Source organism: Misgurnus anguillicaudatus, chromosome 16 (genome assembly GCF_027580225.2).
Source record: "Misgurnus anguillicaudatus chromosome 16, ASM2758022v2, whole genome shotgun sequence".
Lineage (NCBI taxonomy): Eukaryota > Metazoa > Chordata > Actinopteri > Cypriniformes > Cobitidae > Misgurnus > Misgurnus anguillicaudatus.
Genome location: NC_073352.2, coordinates 22,347,893 through 22,372,735, shown reverse-complemented (window position 1 = coordinate 22,372,735; position 24,843 = coordinate 22,347,893). Strand labels below are relative to the sequence as shown.

The window sequence follows — 24,843 nt, the reverse complement described above, 5'->3', positions numbered from 1 at the left end:
CCTGTGGTAGTACAGACTGGGTACGTGTTTGACGTCGCAATGAGCTGTGTAGACCGGCATATCATATATGACATCAGTAATTTAACATGTATGATTCAAAAACAAACAGATAAGTCCGCGCACCCGCGCCGGACGATCCGCGCAACGCTGTGAAGCCAGCGCCGTGGTAACCGGACGATCCGCGCACATCTCGAGTCGAGGCACTATGGTTAAAATGGATTCCGTCATTTTCGGATTAATTTTTGATAAAACGAAAATACAGGTGTCGTCACAAGTTCAATGGGTTATCATCTCATATTTAAACATCAAATTTCAAGAGATACCAGAGAGCCAAACGTGACATACATGCATATCCCTATGAATCCAAAAGCAGTAAATACTCTATGTTTGGATCATCTTTCTAAATCTGATCTTTAATAATTGATTTTTTTTATTCAAAATGTGGTATTTTTGGACGAATCATACCCATATAAGAGGTGATAAAAAAGTATAAATAAAGACAACATGAACGGTTTTTTTTTTGTTGTTTAAAAGGATCTGTTCTTTCATTTGATGTATCGTATGTTTATGTTTAAAGAAAAGCATTTTCTGGAAGGTATTACAGTTTTGTGAAAAATAAAAAAATGCTGGCACTGGCTGGCAACTTTTTTTTTTAAAAATGCTGGCGGGGAAAGAGTTCAAATCACAGTGAGTTAATATAGACCAGTGTCTATTAACTCACTAATTCAGGTATAACGTGACACAAGTAGCTCTTGACCACTTTTATTTTTTAGAAAGTAGCTCTCAAATGAAAAAAGGTTGGAGACCCCTGGACTATACTCTCATTCCGTCGTAATAATCAAGGACTTTGCTGCCGTACCAATGATATTACGCAGCGCCCGAAAATAGTCCCCTTGGTTACTTTCAATAGCAGGAGACTATTTTCAAGTTTTAAATAGGAAAAATATCTAAACTCTTTGGTTATTTTTGCGTGATGCCAATGGTCCAATCAGACCCAACGGACCACGCCAAGCCACGCCAAAAGTGGCACCGCCAGACGCGGAGACCAGCCGAATGGATTCCAAAACGGTAAAAATCAAATGTTTAACTCTAGGGGAGCTGGAAAAAGAGCCTACTTTCAAAAAAGTTTAGTGTCCTTTTAATTTATATAGTAAGTAACACCCTTCAGGTCACAAGTCTGCTTTTCTAACAATGAGTCCACGACTCAAATTATATTTGTATTAACATAATAATGGGGTTGACATTCATAAAAATCAGTTAAAATATCTATTTTTTCTACATACATACTAAAGTACTCCTGGTTATTTTATCATCTATTTTCAGCCTTGGTGCAAGATAAGAAAGGTGCTGATTTCATTTTCTGTTACTCCTTTTTAACTGGAAATGCATAAAACAGGCACTAGTTTCTGCATCAGAACCATCTCAGTGGTAAAACTCTGATGGAGTTGTGTGAGTAGTTTGTGCACTAAGATCTCTGTACTCACCACAATGCCAAACTGCTCAGACTCACAAAGCTCCTCGTATTCATTCTTCAGCTCAGCCAGATTGCTCAGCTCCTTCTGCTCAGGAAGATTTTTGATCAGGTTCTACAAAGAAAAGCACACGCATACCAATCAGTACTGTAGAAGAACCAACCCGTCCCTCCAGAAGAAAGATAAAGTCCACAGGGGCCAGAGACAGCTTCACAGCACCATCCGTTGATCGTGATCGGTCTTAATCGCTCACAGAGCGATGCGCATAGGTTCAGAGCGTGCCAGGGCCCTGCTCTCATCCGATAAGCAATCATTACAAATAAACACAATGCTGTTGCTTGCTTATTTGGTGAACTGTTGCAGTGATGTGAGTGACGGCAAACAGCAGAGCGGAGCTTAAATGGGGCCATGGCTCTAGATGCTATTGTTCCTTAAATTCACATAGAGACTCCCTGTGTTCACATCTTTCCCCATTACTGCACCCTGCCAGTCTCAGAGCATATAGAGAGCAGACAGGGAATAAAAACAGCCTTTAAAAAAAACATGGTCTGATTAGATTGTAAAAGTCTATGGCTGTTCAATATTAATTTTGCTCTTGTCTCCATCTTTGTTTTCGTCAGCTTGCTTGCTTGGTGGTGGCCCTCCAAGGTAAATTCAGCCCCGCACCGCGCAGCACTTGGAGCTCAGCCGAGGTTCAAAGTTTTACGATGCTGAGAAGCCGACGCTCAAGGTGACTCTGAGAAACGAGGGAATAAATACCCCCACATCATTTAATATGTCACTGAAATGTCCCTGATGTTTATGGCTTACTTTTTCTCTCCCACAATTCTAGATGGAGGGCAAATCTGAGTCAAATAAAAAAACTAGTTTACAGATGTTGAGAACTCTATTGCCTTCTTCCCTTTTAAAATATTTCAGATTTTCACATATGGCTCATCCAACTTTACAATTAAAGACATGCTGCAGGTGACGCTGGCGAAAGGGGGGAACCTTCGTTTTCTTTAAATGCTAATTGTGCTCATAAAGGTCAGTTGAGTAAATGAAAAGGAATATTGCGACCTATTTTTTTTCTAAGGAAGAGGTGCCCTTTCCTTGGGTAGACTTTCACTCTCATTACATCCTCTATTTTGACATAACTAGTCACATGACTGAAACAAGCCAGTCATGTTCAGGCTATTTACCAGGGTACATTACCTCCCCAGCACACTATCAGAGATGGCACTGTGTCATCAGAATATGCAAAGAAAACTACCAAATTACTTTTTTTTGTCTTCTTCACTGATAGCGTGTCTTAAACCCAGGTAAATGTTTTTTATGTGTTCTCCCTCCGCAACAACTTCAAATGTCCTGCTGACAGAGATACGTCTGACGCAATATGAAACCAATGCCCTGACACCTGGATCTTCAAATACATATATAAAGTAAATAGAGTATTTCTGGCACAGTGAGATTTTGATGAACTTTACTGATATAAACGATGGATACGCATATCTGATGTAAAGGAGAATCAGAGAGCGGGAACAGAATGGAAAATGTGATATTACTATAAAGTATGCTGTTAAACTTCAGTCAACCAGCATTGTAGAAAAGTAAAAAAGCAGATGCTTTTGATGAGATAATCATTTGATGGTTTTCAAATACTGTAAATGCATTTTCAAACGTTATATTTTTGCTGCTAGGATGCCTAACCTATCCCACTTTTCTCTGAAAGCTAATCCAGGCAAAATAAAAAAGAATCGCGGTTTGTCTGGACAATGAGATAAATCTGATGCTTGACTCCATCACCTCAGTTGTTAAATTAAATAAATGCGTTGAGAGGTATTGAGACGTTTTAGAAAAATGCCCGCAATCGAGCAGCAAAGATCAGCCATATTAGGGGGAGGGATTACGGTAAAATGGCCTTTCTCCCATCTGAACAGAGAGTCTGAGGAACATTAGCCCGGCGGTTCGGCTGGCGAACAAAGCTCCGCTAAACAATGTATCATTGATTTTGAATGAAACGCAACAACACAGCAGCACACCATTCAGCCACAGCAATCATCATTGCTAATGTGCCGCCAAATCTCATTATTGGAGTTGTATTTCTCCTTCGCCACTTGCACAGTCGAGACAAGCGATTAGGCTTTGCTGTTGCCTCTTTTCCAAAGGCGTCTACAGGACAAACAGACAAATAGAGTAGAGATGGAAAGAATACATTAAAATATGAAGCTGAAACGCTGCTAGTTATTACGTCTGTCATTGGTTTACATAATTATCGAATCCCTGCATATTGAGTAAATGACAGACGAGGAGAGCCATATTGGAAAGAAAAGGCGTCTGAACTTCGATTGAGTCAGACTGCTCTCTCCAGGCCTCCAGACACAATCTGCATCTGGGAAGGGGGCTGCGGTGCATGGGGCCTACTAGACATGGCATGCTATTATAATAAGCCAATCATTTGGACTTTCTCTGCATGGCCAGGCACATGCATGCTGTCATACTTTGTTCTCCCTCCCCACACATTCATTCCTTGTCTGTGTAGATAAAAAAAGAATAAAACAAGTCAAGAAAATAAATAAAAGGCATCATAGATTGACTAAGCAACGTTGCTCCCTGATGTCAGTGGGTAGAGTGCCGTGCCATATTAACGTGCAATTACTTGTGTTTTGGTACATTTCCATCTATCATATAAAACAACAGTCTGCAAATTTAGTCACTGCCAAGTTCTTAAGTGTTGCTGGGATTAATCCGGTGTTGGAAATGGATATGAAAACAGAGACAGAGAAAGAGAAACCAAGAGGCTCTGGATCAGTAAACATTTTGACTGAATGACAGTATCTGTGGGGCTTCCAGCAGTATACTTTGATCTTTAATGTTGACATGTTACGGGCGCACGCTCGACCTATGCCAAGATGAGAACTGTAACAAGCGCGCTATGGGGAAGTCTGCCGTCAGAATAGACACTACAGCTATGTTTGAAATACTAGCATACTACATTTACTATTCCAGCAACATATGTATGACCAAGTCTGTCAAAACTGGATCAAGTCGTTTTTACATAAAATCATTCACCATTAAGAACATTCTGTGAAAATACAATCTTGAAATCTTTAATATTGACTGAGTAAGGTCATGTCAAAAATCGAAGTGAAATCAATAAGTGAAATCAAACTTGAATGCTCCTCATCTCATAATTTCTGCAGATTATAAGACTTTATTCTGGCTTTCACAGACAGGGTCATGTACTGCATGCATATGACAAAAATTTTTTGAAGGAAAATAATGAACTAAAATGTGCAATATACAACAGTGCACACGGCATTGACTATCCAAACAAAGGCCCTATTAAAGGCAAAAGGCAGTAACTTCGCTTTAGGTCGAAAATGATATTTTTGGGACATTCAAGACCTCATATATCATCTGAATAAGTATCTTGAGTAATTGTTGTTTCTTTTTTGAGAAAATAACTTTAAAAAAGGAAATAACTGAAGGTCGCGTGGGCACATCACAGGACTGGAGATAGACGAGAAGTTGTGGTTTAAAAGTGCTTTTTTATGAGAATTGTTTCGCTAGATAAGACCCATATGCCTTGTTTGGGATCGTTTAGAGTCCTTCGAAACTGTTGAATAACTGTTAAGTGTTACAGTAAGTGTTGGTGTCCATTAAAGTCCATTAAAATTATAAAAATCCTGGAATGTTTTCCTCAAAAAACATAAATTCTTCTCGACTGAACAAAGAAAGACATCAACATTTTGGATGACATGGTGGTGAGTAAATTATCTGATTTTTTTTTTTAAGAAAATAGACTAATCCTTTAATACCAGTTATAAACAGCCTCTAACAGATAGTATCTAGTGTATGCGTTAGAGGTCTTCTCGGGTCCAAATAAATGTACCCAACCCGTGTCTGAGGCACTGTGAAACTTTTAGACCCGAACCCGATCGGGTCTCGGGTCGGACCTCGGGTTTTCGGATCTAAGTGGACCTGTAAAGACCTCTAGTATGCGTCACACAATTGGGTAGAAACTAGTAACCTACTTTTCTTTTCTGAACACCGGGTTTAAAACATCTGAATATAGCAGCATGTCGTCTGTTAACCTGACGGTTGAGTGCTGGGAAGTCTTCACAGCGGGTTCTGAGGGAGGAAAAAGCGCACCATGCTTGGGTAGATGGAAATAAATTACTCTTACGGACGTCTCTCCTCGGCTCAGCAGAGCATATGCCCAACGGTAAAGTCAGAAACTAGGGAAGATCAACAAATCTCAAATTACCCTCCCAGGGACAGCACAATCAATAAAAATGTTCTCCCAGCAATAAACTCTTTATTAAACTGAAAGAATTCACAAAAGGCGGGGTGCACGGGGGGCTGTAACCTTGCCTGCATGTGATGCCAAACAAAGAACTCTTCCTCAGAACCAGACGTGTCTGTTGCAGAAGGGTTGATGGATGTGATTGTTCGTTTGCCCTCCTTTTTGTTTCTACTAATTGATCTGTTCTTCATTTTTTAGGACGCATCGCTCCATGCGGCTCAGTCTCTATCTTAGGCAAAGCGCACAAGTGAAACATTATACAGCCGCCTTCCTGCCGTGCCTTCTCAGCAGGTCTCGGCACGGCTTTCGGTAAATCGTTTCAGGGACCTCTGTTTAAATCAATACCAGAGAAAACTCTGAAACATACACTGACCAGTTCCAAATCGTATATCATGACGAACATATGTGTTCTTTTCACTACATATATTTTACTCGTAAAAGTAAAACGACAGGTACTTTAAAATAACACGCTTGCATCCTTTTAAATAATGCTTATGCAAAGTATTAAAAAATGACACACTGGGTCTGTTGTGAAACTTGGAGAGTCACAGTCTATACTGTTTATATGGACATCTGTCTTCAATGAAAGCATCCTAAAAAGATAAAAATGACAGAAATGGATTGGACTCTTGAGGCACATTTGAAAAGCTCAGATGCAAAACCAACCCTTTAACTGAGTCAGACGTGTTTTTTGTAAGTGAGCATTTCTTTATCAGACTCTTTAATGATTCAGCCAACAAATCCTGAGGCTGGGATTAAGTAGATTTGAAGCAAAATTATTTGATGAACGTATAATGTGTTTTTGACAGAGGTGGCGTTTAGCGGCGTTTGCTTTAATTTTAACTGGTTTTGCAGATAGCAGGTTAAATTAAGTTAAACAAATTCATCTTGTTTTTATAAGTTATGTCAACTTATCACAGGTCAAAACAAAATAAATATCATGAAAATCTAACTTTTTCCATGCAGTGCTTAAAGGAATAGTCTACTCTTTTGCCTATTTAAATTATGTTATTACCTCAACCTAGACGAATTAATGCGTGCCTATCTTTTTTCAAAGCGTGCACTGTACAGCGTGTTATGAATGTGTTAGCATTTAGCCTAGCCCCATTCATTCCTATGGTACCAAAAAAAAGTTTTATTTTGTGGCACCATACTTACTAGTATAACTCCTCATGTAACAGTCTTTAAATAGGGAAAACATGGAAGTGTTTGATGGCTTTCCTGTTTGGTACCATAGGAATGAATGAGGCTAGGCTAAATGCTAACACATTCATAACACGCTGTACAGAGCACGCATTGAATAAAGATAGGTATGTATTAATTTGTCTAAGTTGAGGTAATAACATAGCCCCAGTGCTTCTATCAACATAGAAAATGTGAAAAAGAACAACCCATTTTTTGGAAAACCAATCTCTGCAAGCATGTGAAAAAATAGGTAATTGAAATTTGGCTCCCCTTGTGATGTCAGAAGAAGATAATACTGCCCCTTAATCCGCACTATTCAATCACAGCACTGCCGTTTAGTACAGAGATCAACTAATTTGCATTTAAAAGGACACACCAAAACGGCACATTTTTGCTCACACCTACAAAGTGCCGATTTTAACATGTTATAATAAATTATATGGTATTTTAAACTAAAACTTCAGATACGTACTCTGGGGACGCCAAAGATTTATTTGACATCTTAAAAAAGTCTTGTGAAATGTCCCCTTTAAAATAGTAGGTTAAAATGACTTGCAAAAAAAGTTGTTTTAACTTCATGCTGCATTTTTACAGTGTAGAAATATTGGGTATAAAGTATTAAAGTATTGGCATTTAATGAGTAATAGGAGATTCAATATCAATATCCAAAAGGAGTGCATATATGTTCTACCATAAAATGCTGCTTTTACTGGAAGCTCACTATTTTGGAAACCTAGCTTATGTGTTGCCATTTCGGGAAAGAACAGAGATTAGAGTAAATCTGTTCCTCCGTGTAAATACAAGGCACATGATTCAACCAGAGGTGAAGATGTTTAATGAGTTATTCACATTATCTCTTAGAAATCTAATACACATGCACTCCTTATCAAAATTACAAGAAAAGAAGCCGTATTAATAAATAAGCAGGGTAATTATCACCACACGGTCAATGTAAACAGCTTCTATCCAATTAAGGGTCTATACAGCACTGGCCTACGAAATTAGGTCATCATTTTATCACAGCAGCTCACAATGAAATAACACGACACTCCAATTGCCAGTGTAATCACGCACGTCCCAGAAACGTCCACCATAACGCCAATATGTTTATGTACACGTATACTGGTGACACGAAAGGCCACTGTTTTAATAAAACAGCAATTTAAAGGAAAAGCAACCAATTGGTACTGAAGTGAGGTGTGAAGACCTAAATACCATCAGTCGTATATAGACAGACAGGAAAACACATCCACAGCCACTCAGGAGGGTAATTTTCGTCGATTGGCACAACATATGACACATTAGAGAGCCGTTCGGTTGGCATTAAAGTAAGAGAGCTGCACTCCGACGGATCCGAAAGGAATCTCTCCTCTGATAAATCAAACTAAAACCTCAGACCGTTACGGACATGAGCCACTGTTGGCGACTGACAGATGACAAACCAGGTATGACACATTCCGAAATCGCATTAAACTAAACGAGAAATAAAAAATGGATTAAATTTGCGCTGGTGAGGGATAGAGTTGGCGGAGTTGACAGACTGCCCATGACATTCATTTAGTCTTTTTTTAACACTTTTTAACAGCACATGGAGAAAATAAGCACCTGAGCGGACTGCTACCAATTTTTTTCTTTTATGTGTGTTTAGTGGAAGCCAGGAGGTTTAGAAAAATTTAAAAGTAGGAGAAATCATGTGGATGCAGTTGTTACTCAGGGAAAATATCAGAATATTGCTACGGCTGTTACGGTGTAATTCACCAATTCACTGTGGTGGTTATAGAATGTGTGTGTGTGGTATTTGCACATGCGCATTGATGCATATAGGCTTAAATATAATGCGTGCATATATTTTAAAATCCTAAAATGTAAACGACAATCAGATATAAGTTTCTTAACAAACGTGTGTGTTCACAATGATATCAGTTGGCTCCCCTTGCAAATAGCGCATTAACTCTTAGTCTGCTGGTTGGTTGCATTTACACAAACTCATAGAGATCTTGCTTTGTGAGATTGTAATTTATATTTTTCATTTTTTTTGTGATGTGCACACTACCGCGGGTCCCACTTCACCACCACGGGTTGCATTTCACCACCTTGGCTGTGCTTGTTTATGACAACCATCACAGCCCTAAATATTGCAAGAGCTTGCTTTACTTTTGAAATACGGTAAATGCAAAACAAAATACGGTATCTATTATCTTTTCTAACCCTGCATTTGTTTCTTTTGTGAAACAAAATGAGGATTTGCATTTTAATTTTTTACACATGCTCATTTTGAGCTGTCCTTGTAATGTAATCAAATATTGTTGTTACCTAATGAACTTTAAATGCAATTGGGACATAATGTAAAGATCTTATAACACATATTGTCTGCCAGAACACATAAAAAACTGTCCAGTCTAACACTAGACCATTCCTGTCTCCAATGACTACTGTCATGGCAAATTTTAACAACGTACTGTATCTAAAGTTCTGGAGTTGATGGCAGTCATCACATTTAACATTATCTGTCACCACATTATATTATTTGCAAATACAACAATTCACACGAAACTCATAACCAGACAGGCTTAGGACAGATTATTATGAAATATATCAAATGTCAGTTAACATATTACAGAATCAGAGGCATTTATTATGAAGAAATTTTGTAAATATCTGGGAATATCTCTGTCACTTTGGTTGCATTTTGCCCCAAGCCCTGATTTGTTTCTGCCACAATTCTAAGTAATGACATGCTTATCTCTATATTGTGATGTCTTTTCCATGTCCTTCATTTTTCCTTCTCACTTGATCAGTACACATTTTGCTCCTAAAATATTATTTCATGCAGGAGAGCGCTGTGCCAAAAACAACCCCCAATTAACTCAAGGGGAGAGCAGTCTTTCCTACTTATACAATAAGCCGGGAAGCCAGTTGCAACTTTGTGCTTATCGTCCTGTCCTGACACTTCACAATATGCAAACGACAGGTAACAATACACCAACCTGCTCCAGTCACCTGTTGTTAGTCTCTTGAACAAAGACTGGCACCGCTGCCATGCCCTGCAACCAACAAGCGAGCCAGGTAATGAGGGCTCATGAATATGTATGAAGACAATGGCGAAATGGCAGGCGATCCAGGTGATTGACAAACAAGATAAACAATAATAACAAGCAAGGGCAAACACAAAACCCCTAACAGTTACAGCCAACCAGGAGCATGCATAGCAGCGATGCAACAAAGCAGAGCGGAAGGGGGAGCTGACAGAATGTATGGGAGGATGGACGCTTGCTTTTTCAAAAAATGCTACAAAGATTTCACTCCAGGATGTGACCTTACATCACCCTAATAAACCATTAATGCAATGCCATATATCTAAGGACTCTAAGAACACAATACTGTCATATCTAGCGTTATGGTGCGCAGGAAAGGAGAGTGTGGTTATTTGTCATTGCTTCACCTTGTCTATTGCACTACATATTTTATTAGATGCCTTCATGATGCTTTGAGCCGAACAAGTCTGCAAGCTTATTGGCCGATTCGGTGAGATTCATGGCTGTGTGGATACAGCAACATAATGTAAAAAATGCATCCTGACATATAATGATATGTGTTCCTGTATCTCAGTTGGTAGAGCGTTAAGTTAAAAACACAAAGGTTGTGAATCAATTCCCAGGTTAACACACATACCAATAAAATGTATTACTTGAATGCACTGTAAGTGTCAGCTACAGAAGATGCATAAATGCAAACATATTAACATCTCACTGTAGATGTGCTCATACTGCTGGTGATAATATTTTAACATCATTTAATATTTATTAATATTAGTATTGAAGGCAAGCAAGACTTTTAAGATGTTACGTTATGCAGTCCAGTCTAGGTATGCGAATGAAAAATTTGCACTTTGAAAAGCATTCTCAGCAAAGGGACTCATAAAGCATACTTCACATGGATGAAATGAAACAGGATCGTGCACCACACATTTCCATCCTATCAACCCAGGGATCAAAAATACATGAGGTGCTAAAATGAGAAAAATGAGAGGTATGGAGTTCCTTTGAATACTGAATTGCACAAGGGTACATGTTACATTAGTACATTTCCTTTGCAGTAGTCCAGCGGTCAATGGGGAAGTATGTTAAAAAAAAATAAGTGGCATAATTCATAACAACGAGAAGGTACTGTTAAAGCATACTAATGTGGAAAGGAATGTCAATCAGAACTAAGCCATTTTTCCATCCACAATACATTAATTCTCTTAGAAAATAGCCTATAATACTCAGAGCCGACGGTGTAGTGGGCAGTGCTCCGAAATGTGGTGCTTCCGCACTTTCGGCGACCTGAGTTTGATTCCCGGCTCATGGTCATTTTCCGATCCCGTACCCCTCTTTCCTCCCTGTACTTTCCTGTCCTCTCCTTATTCACTGTTAAGAATAAAGGCAAAATAGCAAAAAATAACTTAAAAAAAATAAAATAGCCTATAATATATAATTACAGAGCGGTGACTCTGATGTGGCCCAGACGAGAGAATAAAACATGGCAGCGATTATGTCACTAAAGCATCTCTGGGGAGAAGTTGATTGTTAAACACATCCGAGTCGTGCGCTGGAATGGAGTCATAAACATGTTTGGCCCAGCCCTGCAAACTAAACAATATGTCTTCTGACCCATGTGTTTCTTCTACGTGTCATGCCATGTAGCAATCATATTAACATTGTAGGTGTGTGTATATATATATATATATATATATATATATATATATATATATATATATATATATATATATATATATATATATTAGGGATGGGCATTCGATTAAATTCTTTTAGTCGATTGTCGGGAGAATTAACGATCGACTATCGATTAATCATTAATATTTTTATAATAAAAAATAATTATTTAACTTTTATAATTCAAAAATGTTGAATACAAAAATACAGCGCGTTTTCCTCCATGAGACCTTTATTACAAGATCAACTTGTGGCAAACAGTTAAACTACATTTAGTTAGACAAATGGAACATATATGCGCTTGAATATGCGGTGCTCTAAAGCAGCGGAACCTGCAGCTGCGAGCCGCATTCTTAAAAAGAGACCTCATTTGTTCCAAAAAATCATGACCTCTTCATGATTTTTTTTTTAAATCAAAACGGAAGGTCACAGATAATGGAGTATGGTGTCAAATATTGCACCCTGGTGGTAAAATGTTGAATTGCTGCCACACAGTGAAATTCATTTAATTGCTTCAAGACACACGCTACGCTAGGCATTGCAACCTGCATTAGAATAAAAAAGTATTCGATTAATCAATAACAAATTAACTTAGTCGACTAAATTCTTAACGATTAATTATCGATCGTCGATTAATCATGCCCATCCCTAATATATATATATATATATATATATATATATATATATATATATATTTCCTGCAAACACAAATTTTGTTAGACTAAGAATTTAACATATCGTCGCTGTCCGATGAAAACCATGTATGTCCATTTTGTCGATTTTAAGATTTTTCGAGGGATTGAATGTCCAGGTTCATTTCCGTATACAGTATGTGTCACATACCTAAATGGCCAATGAAAAGTTGTGAAATCATGTCATCTGATTTTCACGTATATCCATTTGGTGTCAAAGCTGTCAATCATGCCGCGTATCTCCCGCCTGTGAAGCATCTCGCCGGTCTCGTAAAGTTTCATCAAAGTTCAGCACTGGATATAGCCGAATAAACATAGCCTGGTGACACAATGACTTTCCTTCATCGAGGTAAACGTTTCCCCCCTGACGCCAGACGTACATCTAGGAGTGACTAAATTACGGTAGGGCTGTGCAAACAAAGTATCTGTCTAGCATACAGGGTGTGTAGGTGTTATTTACACAGGGGACGCTGGGGACATCCCACCACTTTTTGAAAGCATTTGGATAAAATGTTCTGAAAAATCAAGTGATGCTTAAGACTGGTTTTGTGGTCCAGGGTCACATATGTTGCGTTGTATGCTTATGGTGTGTTTTCTTTTACATATGTAATGAAATTCATTATAATTGACTAAATGCGCTGCTGTTTTCTACGGTATGGTGCTTTGGCACTGTTCGGTTGAGCTGGTGTTGCAGGGACGGTTACATGTGCAGTCGACATTGTTGAGGGTTTTATGCTGAGTATTTTGTTGTTGTTAACTGGCCAACGCTATGCCCATTTTTGATGCGCTGTTATTCAATATTTTCCCTTCCTGCAGTAATGTTTTTTTATCTGATCTTTTCCCACCACTTTTCAAAACAAACTGACGCCCCTGCTGTCTAGCATTACCATGTCAGTGTATTGATTCATTGTCCCTTCATAGCTTGCAAGAGACATTTAATACATAAACTAAGCGTATTTAACTAAGACATATGCTATTTAATAAACTGAGCGTATTTATCTGTCAATATAAAACGCGACTTGGCCATTGTAATTAATGATCGGAAGAACGCGTATCGACCACCATTACTGAAAAATATGCACGTATGTCCATTTAAACTCAATTTTGGTCAAATGTGGATTATATCATTAAACTGGCAAAAATATGGTTACATGTAAAGATGCCGTACCAAGTATGACAACGCTACATTCAACTGCTTTTGAAATACGGTGTTTTTTTTCACTTCCTGAAAAGTAACCGTTTTGGACATATGTGAGTTTCATCGGGCAGCGACGATATACTGTAGAATGTTCAAATGATAAAATATGCAAAATATATAAAAATAATCTTTTTTTATCAAAAAGGTAAAAAGGGACAATAAATAAATAAAACAGTCAGAAACAGAAAGATTTTTAAAGTTTTTTTTACAACAAGCAAATGGCTGTCAATAAGAGTTGAGTTGATGTTAAAGAGCAACTATTGTCCGATTTACGATTTTATTGTCTGATTAGCTGGCCAGTCAGGGACACATCGCTTTTCAGATCGATGAGTTTTGTACAAAATCAATGTGTTTGAGGAAGGACGGTATGTGGAAAGTAATGTGTTTTTCTAATCATATCCCACACAAACACATTGTATTATACTAAATACATAAAATAATGTTGTTTTTAACAATGAAATAGGTGCACTTTAAATAACATAGTCATCAACAATTTGTATTACATAGATAAAAATTATATATTATAGAGTGTATATATATATATATATATATATATATATATATATATATATATATATATATATATATATATATATATATAAATTTCCTTACGTGCAGTACCACTGAGGAGAGAGATCTTTTGACAGTAACTGGCAGGTATAATCTTGGTGACGATTAGTATATAGAACGGTAATAGGTAGTGTTAAGAGTGAACTTAAAGAACCTCTGGGGTGTCTGCAGTCTGGGTTGAGGAACGTACAGACAGTCTGAGTGCACTATGAGAGACAGACCAGCCAACTGACTAACACCGATTTAGACCTCAAACATTAATGATAACATATACTTGACCACAGACAGTGTCTAAGAAAGCTGTAAACCAATTGTATCTGTTGTTTTAAAGCACAATTTCAATCAACCTTTAGCCACTGCATAACAAAGAAGGAAAAGCAAACTAAATACAATCATTTATCCTAAAAAAAATAAAATAATAATAATTAGCTAAGCTAGTTGAGAGCTAGTGTATCTACGCACACCCGAAGCTGTAATTGCTGCAAAAGGTGCATCTACTGAATACTGACTTAAGGGAGTTGAATAATAATGCAAACAATTATCATGTGCTTAATAACTGTAATAAAAAAGTCAAACTAATTTGTACTGTTGAAATGTATTCACATTGACACGTTGATTTTTTTCTGTTAATCAGTGTCGTCATATTTCCATTGCAAGTGCAATATTAAAATTACCATTTTTTGTTTGCTTAATATAATGAGAGGCGGTTTAAAATAATATACTTTTAGCAAATACCTTTCATATATTTTCACTTGGATTGATTCCGGATAATTACTGAAGTAACAGCTGAATCAAAAATATGACACATACATCACAACAATTTACACATTATTTAGACCGTCATACCATGCAATTAAGTTAAATTAATTTTACATTTGATAATTTATTCATGTAGGTTACAGTACATTATATACAAATAGTGCAGCATAAGTAGTAATAAAATCACATCTTGTGTGATTAGCAAAAGTCTTTGAATACAGCACATGCATTAATTACATTTTACACAGCCATCTGCAAACCTAATAAGTGTAGAGATCTGAATAGCAATTAACAGTGCTTTATCGTCCCAAGTCTTAAATGCAGTATTTAACAAATTGCTCAATTACAGATACACTGATATTTCAGTGATCTTCAAAAAGAAGAAAGATCTGTCAAAGCCAGTGTAGAACTATCAAAGCCCGCAATGCTATTTTCTTCGGGCCTTTCACTAAACAGATTAACTGAGTCGAGTTGAGGTTAGCCCTGCTGTAATGAGAGCGTGTGAGCTTAGATGAGACGTGCAGAGGGTCATTTTCAAATGAAAGCGATTAGCGTTCATTACACGGCACCCGGTTGATAGTGCTATGTGTGGAGCGCAAAAGGTTGAGTCCATCTTGAATATGATGTGGATGGAAAAGCTTATTAGAATTCAAAAGATATTTTTGCTCTGGGGCAGTACAGTGCCTAAGTACAACCCTTGCCAGGAGAGCACATGAGATATAATTCAAAAATAAATAAACAATCCATCCACGAACGAGTGGTGATCGGGTAGGCGGATGTTTTCTGCACATGACCAGACTGTAGAAAAATTGCTTACGAACACTTTATCCCCTGTTACTTTGTTTATCAGTGCATTGTGATTGGAGTGTGGTCTGTTAATTCACACTGAATGTTGATTTTATATTGTCCTATCCTCAGCATGCTATAATGCCACTGGTGCATTATTTCAGTGAGAGACAGACCCTATGAGAGCTTATTAATGATATCTGCATTGTTTCTGGGTTTTGGCTTCAATGTGGTTTTGGCACTAGCAATGCAAGGGCATTGAACCAAAAACCACTATCCCCGCATTAAAGTCTTCCCAGAAGGCCTCGGAGAGTTGCCACTGGAGAATGCAAACTTAAGATACTGACTCCCCGGCAGTGAATGAGCCATCCTTGTATTTGTTCCTTTAATTATTGTCTAAAGTGATTACATAGACTTAGCGATATCTAAAATCTAAAAAGATTTTCCTGAAGGAGTTGGATACCGGCATACTTTTTTCCACACAAATACTCTGATGAATAGAGATGGGAATTCTAAGAAATATAATGATTCTGGTTCCAAAACTGATTCTAATAAATATTTGTTTTTAGTTCCTTAAATATTATATTAACAAATCTTTGTCCTTTTGGGGAAACATCCAATTACTGTACTGTTTAAAACCTAATTACCCAATTTTCTACATTTGTCAAAAAAAAGTTAATTTCTGGTAACACTAGTTTTTTTAAAATGAAACCTATAACCCAGCAAGAAATTTTACATTTAAAAGACGTCTTATAGCCCGCCAAACACAGGCCAGACGTCTAGGCTAAAACTTTGGGCTGTCAGTAAAAATTTAGCTGACATCTAACCAAAGACCAAAAATAAAAAATAAATAAATACATAAATGAAACACTATGTAATCACTGTATGATGGTATATCATAAATATTGTATGTTGTTTTGGCAAAAACAACATGTAACCACATTCAAGTTCCTTTTGGCTAGAAGTGATTTACTCATAGCTTGACTTCAAGTCCAGAATAGAGTTTAATAGAAAAAAATAGAAAATGTTTTTACCTAGATGGTAAAGTGTTGGCTATTGCTTGCTGGGATGTAACTGTGTTGCTAAAGTAAACAAAAGTCACAATAAAAAGTATAAAATAAAAATCATGACTTTTTTAACTCATTCTCCGCCTGCCTATTTTTGAAAAGTTGCCCGCCAGCATTTTTTGTGATTTTCACAAAATGCATTCCAGGAAAATTTTCTTCTAAAAATATATAAACATACACATACACTATGCTAAAGAAAAATTAGGAACACCTGTTCAATTTCTCATTAATGCAATTATCTAATCTACCAATCACATGACTGTTGCTTCAATGCATTTAGGGGTGTGGTCCTGGTCAAGACAATTTCCTGAACTCCAAACTGAATGTCAGAATGGGAAAGAAAGGTGATTTAAGCAATTTTGAGCGTGGCATGGTTGTTGCTGCTAGACGGACGGTCTGAGTATTTCACAATCTGCTCAGTTACTGGGATTTACACACAAAACAATTTCGAGGGTTTACAAAGAATGGTGTGAAAAGGGGAAAGAACCAAGTATGCCGCAGTCCTGTAAGCGAAAATGCCTTGATGATGCTAGAGGTCAGAGGAGAATGGGTTGACTGATTCAAGCTGATAGAAGAACAACTTTGACTGAAATAACCTTTACAACCGAGGTATGCAGCAAAGCATTTGTGAAGCCACAACAAGCACAATTGAACATGACAATGAGTTCACTGTACTAAAATCGCCCCCACAGTCACCAGATCTCAACCCAATAGAGCATCTTTGGGATGTGGTGGAACGGGAGCTTCGTGCCCTGGATGTGTGTCCCACAAATCTCCATTAACTGCAAGATGCTATCCTATCAATATGGGCCAACATTTCTAAAGAATGCTTTCAGCACCTTGTTGAATCAATGCCATAGAGAATTAAGGCAGTTCTGAGGGCGAAAGGGGGTCAAACACAGTATTAGTATGGTGTTCCTAATAATACTTTATGTGAGTGAATATCAAATGAAAGAACAAACCCACTGCTTTCAAACAAACAATAAACAAAGAAACAAGACAGGGGAAAAAGTTTAATCCTTTCTATTTTATTTCCTGCTTATATGGGTATTTAAAAAAAAATTGAAGGAATTTTGTTAGAGCTCAGATTCAAAACGATTATCAAAACATACACAGAGTTTAAATTAGTAATTATTTGTTTTTGCTTCAGTTTTTATTAATTAGGCAAGTGAGTAATCTGGTGGATAATCACGGTATTACAGATAAACATAAAACCTCATCAGGAAAACTTTTTTTATGCAAATGTTTACTCTTTATTGACAAGGTTAACTTATCAATGGCGGGGAAAGAGTTAATATATTTGGTTATGGTAAAGAAGCAAGATGCAGTTGCTCCAGTCAGTGGTGTGTGTGATAATAAGTGACCTGTATTATTATAAGAAAAATTAAAGCATAAAAGTACTTTATAAGTGGATTTGCATGAAGCAGAAACATTTAGGTTGTGTCCTCATTGTTGACACAAAGCAAATCCAAGTGTGGCTATACCTGGCATCTCTAAAGCTGTGAAGTATGCATCCTGAACGACACACAAAACAGGCGTATGGACTGTGGTCTCTGCACGTGGCAGTCTTCAATCTCTTTCTCCTGTCTGTGTCACACGTCTACAATAGGTCTTTGTCAGCACGTCTGCCTTTTTCATAGGGAACTTTGCCTGGACCAGTGACTATAATAAATGCTTTTTTATCTGATTGTTTTGAAGGCTCTTTGTTGTCAACTAGGATGGCAGTTCTTTGCTTGCGTGATGAGAAAATGTGAAATGACATCCACAAAGCAAGAACTAAAATAAATAAAAAAAACAGAACAGAGGGTGCAAGCCAAAATACAAATAAAAAGAGTGGCTAAGCTTCATTCCTGTCAGAGAGAGGCTGAGTGAGGCGATGCATTTTTCACCAGACAATGGAAAGTAAGTGTCTGAGTGCTTGGCTGTGCAGGCAAGCGTTAGATGAGAGGCTTCACACGCCTGCTGTATGGATGCTACATGCTGGCAAGCCTGCTGAGGTTTACAGATCTGTGCATCACTCGCATGAACTGATAGAGCTAGAGAAGTATGTGAGTAGGATGGAGTAGATTGAAATAATCAGGTCCAACACATCGCCAGATGACTGTTTAGCATCACTTATAGCCTTCTTTTCTATATTATTGCATTCTTTTGGATACATTTAAATAGGCTGAGCCAATTTAAACAATTTTATCTTGGATTATTTTCATTGAACACTGACCAAATAGAACAGATAAATGTGACCCTGAACAATAAAAACAGTCATAAATGTAATTTTTTTCTGAATACATAAGCTTGATGCATGGTTGGTTAGTATAGTACAATATTTGGCAGAAATACTGCCAAAACTATTTGAAAATCTGGAATCTGAGGGTCCAAAAAAATCTAAATATGGAGCAAATCACATTTAAAGGGGCCATGGCACAAGACTTTTTAAGATGTTAAATAAATATTTGGAGTCCCCAGAACACATATGTGAAGCTTAGCTCAAAATACCATATAAATAATTTATCATAGCATGTTAAAATTGCCACTTTGTAGGTGTGTGCAAAAATGTGCCGTTTTGGGTGTATCCTTTAAAATGCACAGTAGCTGATGAAATTCAAACACTGATCACAATGATGGTGGTTTGTTGCAATTAAAACTCAATTGTGCTTTTCTCTGCACTAAATGGCAGTGTGTGGTTGGATTATTATTATTTTTTTTAGTTTATTTGTTAAACAGGGACAATGCACATTAAGAAACATAATTGTAAATGTGCCAGAATTAGCCCAAAAAGCTATTTCATCTATTTCAAGCTATTTCATCTGTAATCATCTGTAGCCCCTGACAGAATATTAAAAAGTCACCATAAACAAAAAACATAGCATAATTACACATATACGCATAAGATTATAAAAAAAGAAAATAATAATATTAACAATAATAAGAGAGAAAAATAGAGAGGGGAAAATTAAATTAAGGGGTGGTATTATTAAAATAAGAGCTCCTTATGACATCATAAGGAGAGACAAATTTCAAATTTCAATTTTTTCATGTGCTTGTAGAGAATGGTTTACCAAAACTAAGTTACTGGGTTTATCTTTTACACATTTTCTAGAATGCTAGAAGCACTGGGGACCCAATCATAGCACTTAAACATGGATCAGATTTTCATGCCATGGCCCCTTTAAATGTAAATGATAACTTTATAAAATACAGTATAAAATATGTGACCCTGCCTGAGAAAAAGTATTTTTTTTAAGATTGACCATTTTCTACATAAAATCATTCAACATAATGTAAAGGACATTCTGTGAAAATATAACCTTGATATCTTTAATGTTAATTGAGTAAAGTCATATCAAAGACTAAAATCAATTATTAAAATGAAACACTGATGCGACTAATCTCATAATTAGATTAAGAGACTTTAGTCTGGATTTACGGACAGGGTCACATATTATCACAGAAAACATAATGTTTTCTTGAAAGTAAAAGATAAAACATAGTGTTACATGATGTATCTACTACATTTAAGCATTGAAATACTGTAATCATGTAAAGTGTCAATTCGTTTTACATATTTATGGTATGTATGGTTTTCTTTTAAATATTCTACCATCAAAGTAAACTCCTTGACTGTTTTCTATGTATTGGCCAGTCTGATTCAAAAGTGTGACCACTGGGTCATTCACACTCATCTGGCTGTCTTTTCTGATCTGAGACTTGACATCTTATTGACGCAGTGTGAACGATGTCAAGGCAGAGCATAAAAGCAATGTTCTCACACACAAGCCTCTACAATACAAACATCCCAACAGCATAGCATAGCCTATATACAACATCCAGCTTACATCATTATTGTATAAAGACATATAGCAGAAGTCAGGGATATCATTCCTTGACCAATTCAGTTCTAGAAATGACGACGGGGTGATGAAGGTGATAAATGTAAGGAGGCTGGTTTGGGTGATCGAAAGAGAGAGAGAGAGACAGAAAAAAAGATAGAGGGCAAGAGAAAGAAGGATGGATCCTGAGAATAGAGACAAGGAAAGGAGGTGTGTGGACCTGACAGATGAGTCTTCTCTATAAAGCGCAGCTGAATGCAGGAAAAGGTCATCACTTTAGCTCTTCTGCTTCTGTAAAGAGCGACAGGGCTGCCACCTCGGTTCAGGCGCCCCACACCCAGCCAAAACCACCTGGCAATTAAAGGTCATCTCTACTCCCAGTAACAGCCAAGAAGAGTCCAATGTGGACCAGGACATCTAAATAACCCTTATCTCATCCACATTTCTCCAGGCTTTGAAAAATGAATTATGGCGTTGCTAGAAGCTGCCCATTTTTTTAAAAAGCAAACGATTGAGGTAAAAGTAGCAAATCCCTCTAGTGGTCTCAGAAATAGATGCCAACGTGTTGATTGTGAAATAGAGTAAATCTTTCACAACATTCTCATTCGCAGCAAAGAAAAAGCCACTAGAGGCTTAGGGGGTTACAGAGGGGCATGCTCGTGAGGAAAATGGTGGTGTAATGTAAATGAGATCAACTCTTTTACAGACAGCCGAGGTATCTTTAGCTCAGGAAACACATGCCATTTGCAATTACCACGTTTAAGATGAACAAAAACCACTGAGACAGTAAGGGCGTGAAGAGCTTCCTGAAGGATCATCAATCTTGCCTGAAAGACAAAGGCCAGTGGGAGGGAGGGTGGAGCAGCAGGACTTTTGCCAAGTCTTGTCCCAAAGCAGCTATTATGAGAGTGAAAGTGGAGCTTCCACCGGCCTAAGTGAATGAGAGCAGGCCGAGTATGGTAAATGAAGGTCTGTCTGGCATCAAAGGCGCCTTTTTAATGAAGCCTTTTAAAGGCACACGCAGCCACCTGTAGACATGACAAATCTCTGAGCAAACACAAATGCAGGAAGATTCACAAATGAAAATCAGGTTACTAAAGACAATCCACAAGAACATCTTGCTTAAAGGCTTAAAGGCAGGGTGCGAGATTTTTGAAAAACGTTTTGGAAAAGGGAGTCGAGCCGAGTAACCGAAACACACTTGTAGCCAATCAACAGTAAGGAGCGTGTCTAAATACCAATATCGTTGCCTGGGTTGCGTATGTGTGGGGCGGGACTATCAAAAGAAGGTCCAGATTCTATTGGGGTTGGGGTGTGTTTGTTTAGGTGTTTTCAAATGTCAACATTGCCTTTCAGAGATTGTGCACCCCGCCTTTAAAGCTCACATAACACACGCTGTTTCTGCACTTCTGATATTAATCTGTAGTACCTATAGAGTAGTATTACATCTTTTATATCTCCAAAGAGTCTTTAGTTTAATCAGATTTATAAAAAAAGATTAGCTTTACTGATTCTTTCCGATAACGTACGTAAAAATGAAGAAGGAGGAGTTACTACCGCGGGAGGAGCAAGCATGAGTCATGCAACACTATACAACACTTTTTAACTTATGATTCACTACATGTTCGTATGATTTATATATTATGCACGCGCCTATTTCCAACATAACACAGAAGTCTTACGTAACGCATACAGCTCATGACCCAGTTGGGAATTTTCAATGAAATCCAGCGCATCAAACACACACGCAAAACTCTGCTGCTACCCCGGATAATAAACTAAATCCATTGTTTCCATAAAGCTGGCCTTCTTCTCCTTACATCCAAAAACACACTTCTTCTTCCGTGCCATTGTTGAGTCTTGAAGTTAAAAACAAAGCTGTCGCGTGATGTGATGTTTAAGTTCTAGCGTCTCCCGCTGATTGACGAGTGGGCAGGGTTTTCCAGTGAAAGTGCCCATCAAAAGAAGTGATACGTATAGAAACTTCTGAAACGTCAGCTGGACCCGTAATCGAAAAAAAAACTTTCCGAGTTTTGTGCGAAAACCCAGGCAAAGTGCATTCGGCACAGAAAAACTCTGTAACACGCCCAAATGCTTTTTTTGACACTTTGCCTACGTTTAGCATGAGGAAACAACTCTATAACTGCGTTAATAAGTCAGAATGCATGAAATACCATTGAACCACCCCTTTAAGCACAAATGTATGTTTCAGGGTTATGTTCTGTATTTATGTCAAAAGTTCACACAAGCTCTTTATAGCATCCCAAAAATACAAAGATTTTTGGTGCAGGTGTGTTAGACCGGGACCTGGATGTGATTGTGTGCCGTATGTGTTTGCATTTCACACATTACCCTGTGAGCGGATAAAGGTTTCAAATGGGGATCAAGCTGCATTATGTGAAACTGCCTATGCACACACAACTCACCTGGATTAGCGCTTCACTTAGCCTCTCTTCATCCACCTGCAGCACGATATCCCGGATCTCTTCATAAGGCAGCCGGAATGATCCCAGGAAAATTGCTGTTGGTGGGAGAAAAAAGATGGAGTCATTTTCTGGCCCTCTTTTTGCAGGGGCTCACTCACTGTCCCTCAGAAATGACCATGGGACACAGTCAATAACGTCTCAGGTGGAAGGTAAAAATCTGTTAGATTGTTTGTTCCATTTCAGGGCAATTGGAAGCGAAAGAGAAACACTATTTTCTGGCAACAATAAAAGCTGCTAAAATAGCCCCAGATTTGAGGCCCTATTGCAGGATAATGATTCAGCATCTTAAACTTTCACCTGGGATGAAATGCAGAGAACTGTGGGTGCAATTTTACCACGGGCTGAATTTGATAACACAAAGCTCTGAGGAAAGAATAGTCAGTAATTATAGTATGAAGCTTATAGCATTCGGTTTAAAGCACATCAGTAGGGGACCGAACGTAATTGTACGTTTATTTCTGAAACAGTCTCTGCATTCAGTTCAAAATTACCTTAACATTTCATTAGATTAAAACATCAAAGGTGTCTGAAAACAATGTTGAGCAAAAGCTGACATGGTTCTGGGAAATTCAGAACAAGATTTATAAAGCCACCCTTGTAACTTCCTCTGGGTAAGGTAGTTTAAAGTAGGGGTTTTAAACTGGGGTCCAGGGACCCCCATTTTTAAGCGCTCATAATTAGGGCCCTATCATACACACAGCACAATGCACGACGCAAGTGTCTTTTGCTAGTATCAACCCGGCACAATGATCATTTTCCAGTTTAGCGCCACGTTATTTAAATAGCAAATGCATTTGCGCCCAATTTTGCGTTCTGGTCTGAAAATAAGGTGTGTTCAGGTGCATTGTTGCCGCGTTGCTATTTTGAGGCAACAAAAATAGACTATGCCATTGACCAACTAAAACTTGGTATAACGTCTAAAATCAATGGCACAATATTGTTTTTGTTATTTATTGAGCGCATTCGTAATACGGGACGACAATGCGCGTTTGCTTATCACACACATGAATGCGGAGCAGAACACAACCCTTTTTATAATATGAAAAATTAAAAGATTAAAATGTAAGAGATTATTATTGAGTGTCTTGGACATAAATGATGACAGATTACAAAACGTTAGAAGGTGTAAAGAGCTGCTTCACCTGTAGCCTGGTAAGTAATTAAATGTTTTGCTTTAAACAAATGCAAATAGTGCATATATTTTGAAATGTTTTTTTTAAATGCTACCCCACAGATTTATTGTATATGATGACTCTGTACCTGTGGATATGGTGAGATGAGAAACATTTTAAGTAATGCTTTAAAAAAAAATCATGGCGCTATCCGGGTGTTGAAATGGCTCTCCGCACGTTTGTAAATTCTTTATCTCCTGTTTGTTACAAATAAAATATTTTTAGAGCACAAAACTTTTCTTACATACTTGTAAATTATTTTTGAAATGGTGTTGGATATCAATAAATTTAAAGCAATTAAAAGCCTGCTATTTTTACTTCCATGACTAAAAGAAAACGGCTTTTAAAGGTTTTAATCCAAAATAACAATTTCAATACAAGTGAAAACAACAAAATTGTTTAACATTAATCTTAATTGGTGGTCTTCTTCCTCAGCTTAGTTTTTCAGTTTACAAAGTCTGCTTTCTAAATGGGGATTAGACATAGCGCAACTGGCTTTTAAAGGGGATGAGAGAAAAGACTCTCATTGGTTTATTGCATGTTACGCCCAAACACACCCATTACTCATTACAAGAATAGGAACAACCCTTTTCGACCGTGCGCTCTGCGCACAAACCATTTTTCCC

The 24,843-nt window shown here is 37.6% G+C and overlaps 1 protein-coding gene across 11 annotated transcripts in view; it reads right to left on the bottom strand.

Annotated features, from left to right (window-relative positions):
- The window catches only part of diaph2 (diaphanous-related formin 2), a 510,829-nt gene that overhangs the window by 209,263 nt on the left and 276,723 nt on the right, over positions 1-24,843 (bottom strand). For all 11 annotated transcript variants that reach the window (XR_012357976.1, XM_073854348.1, XM_073854345.1 and 8 more), the window contains 2 exons: positions 22,986-23,080; positions 1,485-1,586 (listed from right to left, as the gene is read on the bottom strand). Coding sequence is in view for 10 of the 11 variants with exons in the window: in XM_073854348.1 (XP_073710449.1) it covers positions 1,485-1,586; positions 22,986-23,080 (197 nt within the window). In the remaining variant the exon portion in view is untranslated. The remainder of the gene's footprint in view (positions 1-1,484; positions 1,587-22,985; positions 23,081-24,843) is intronic.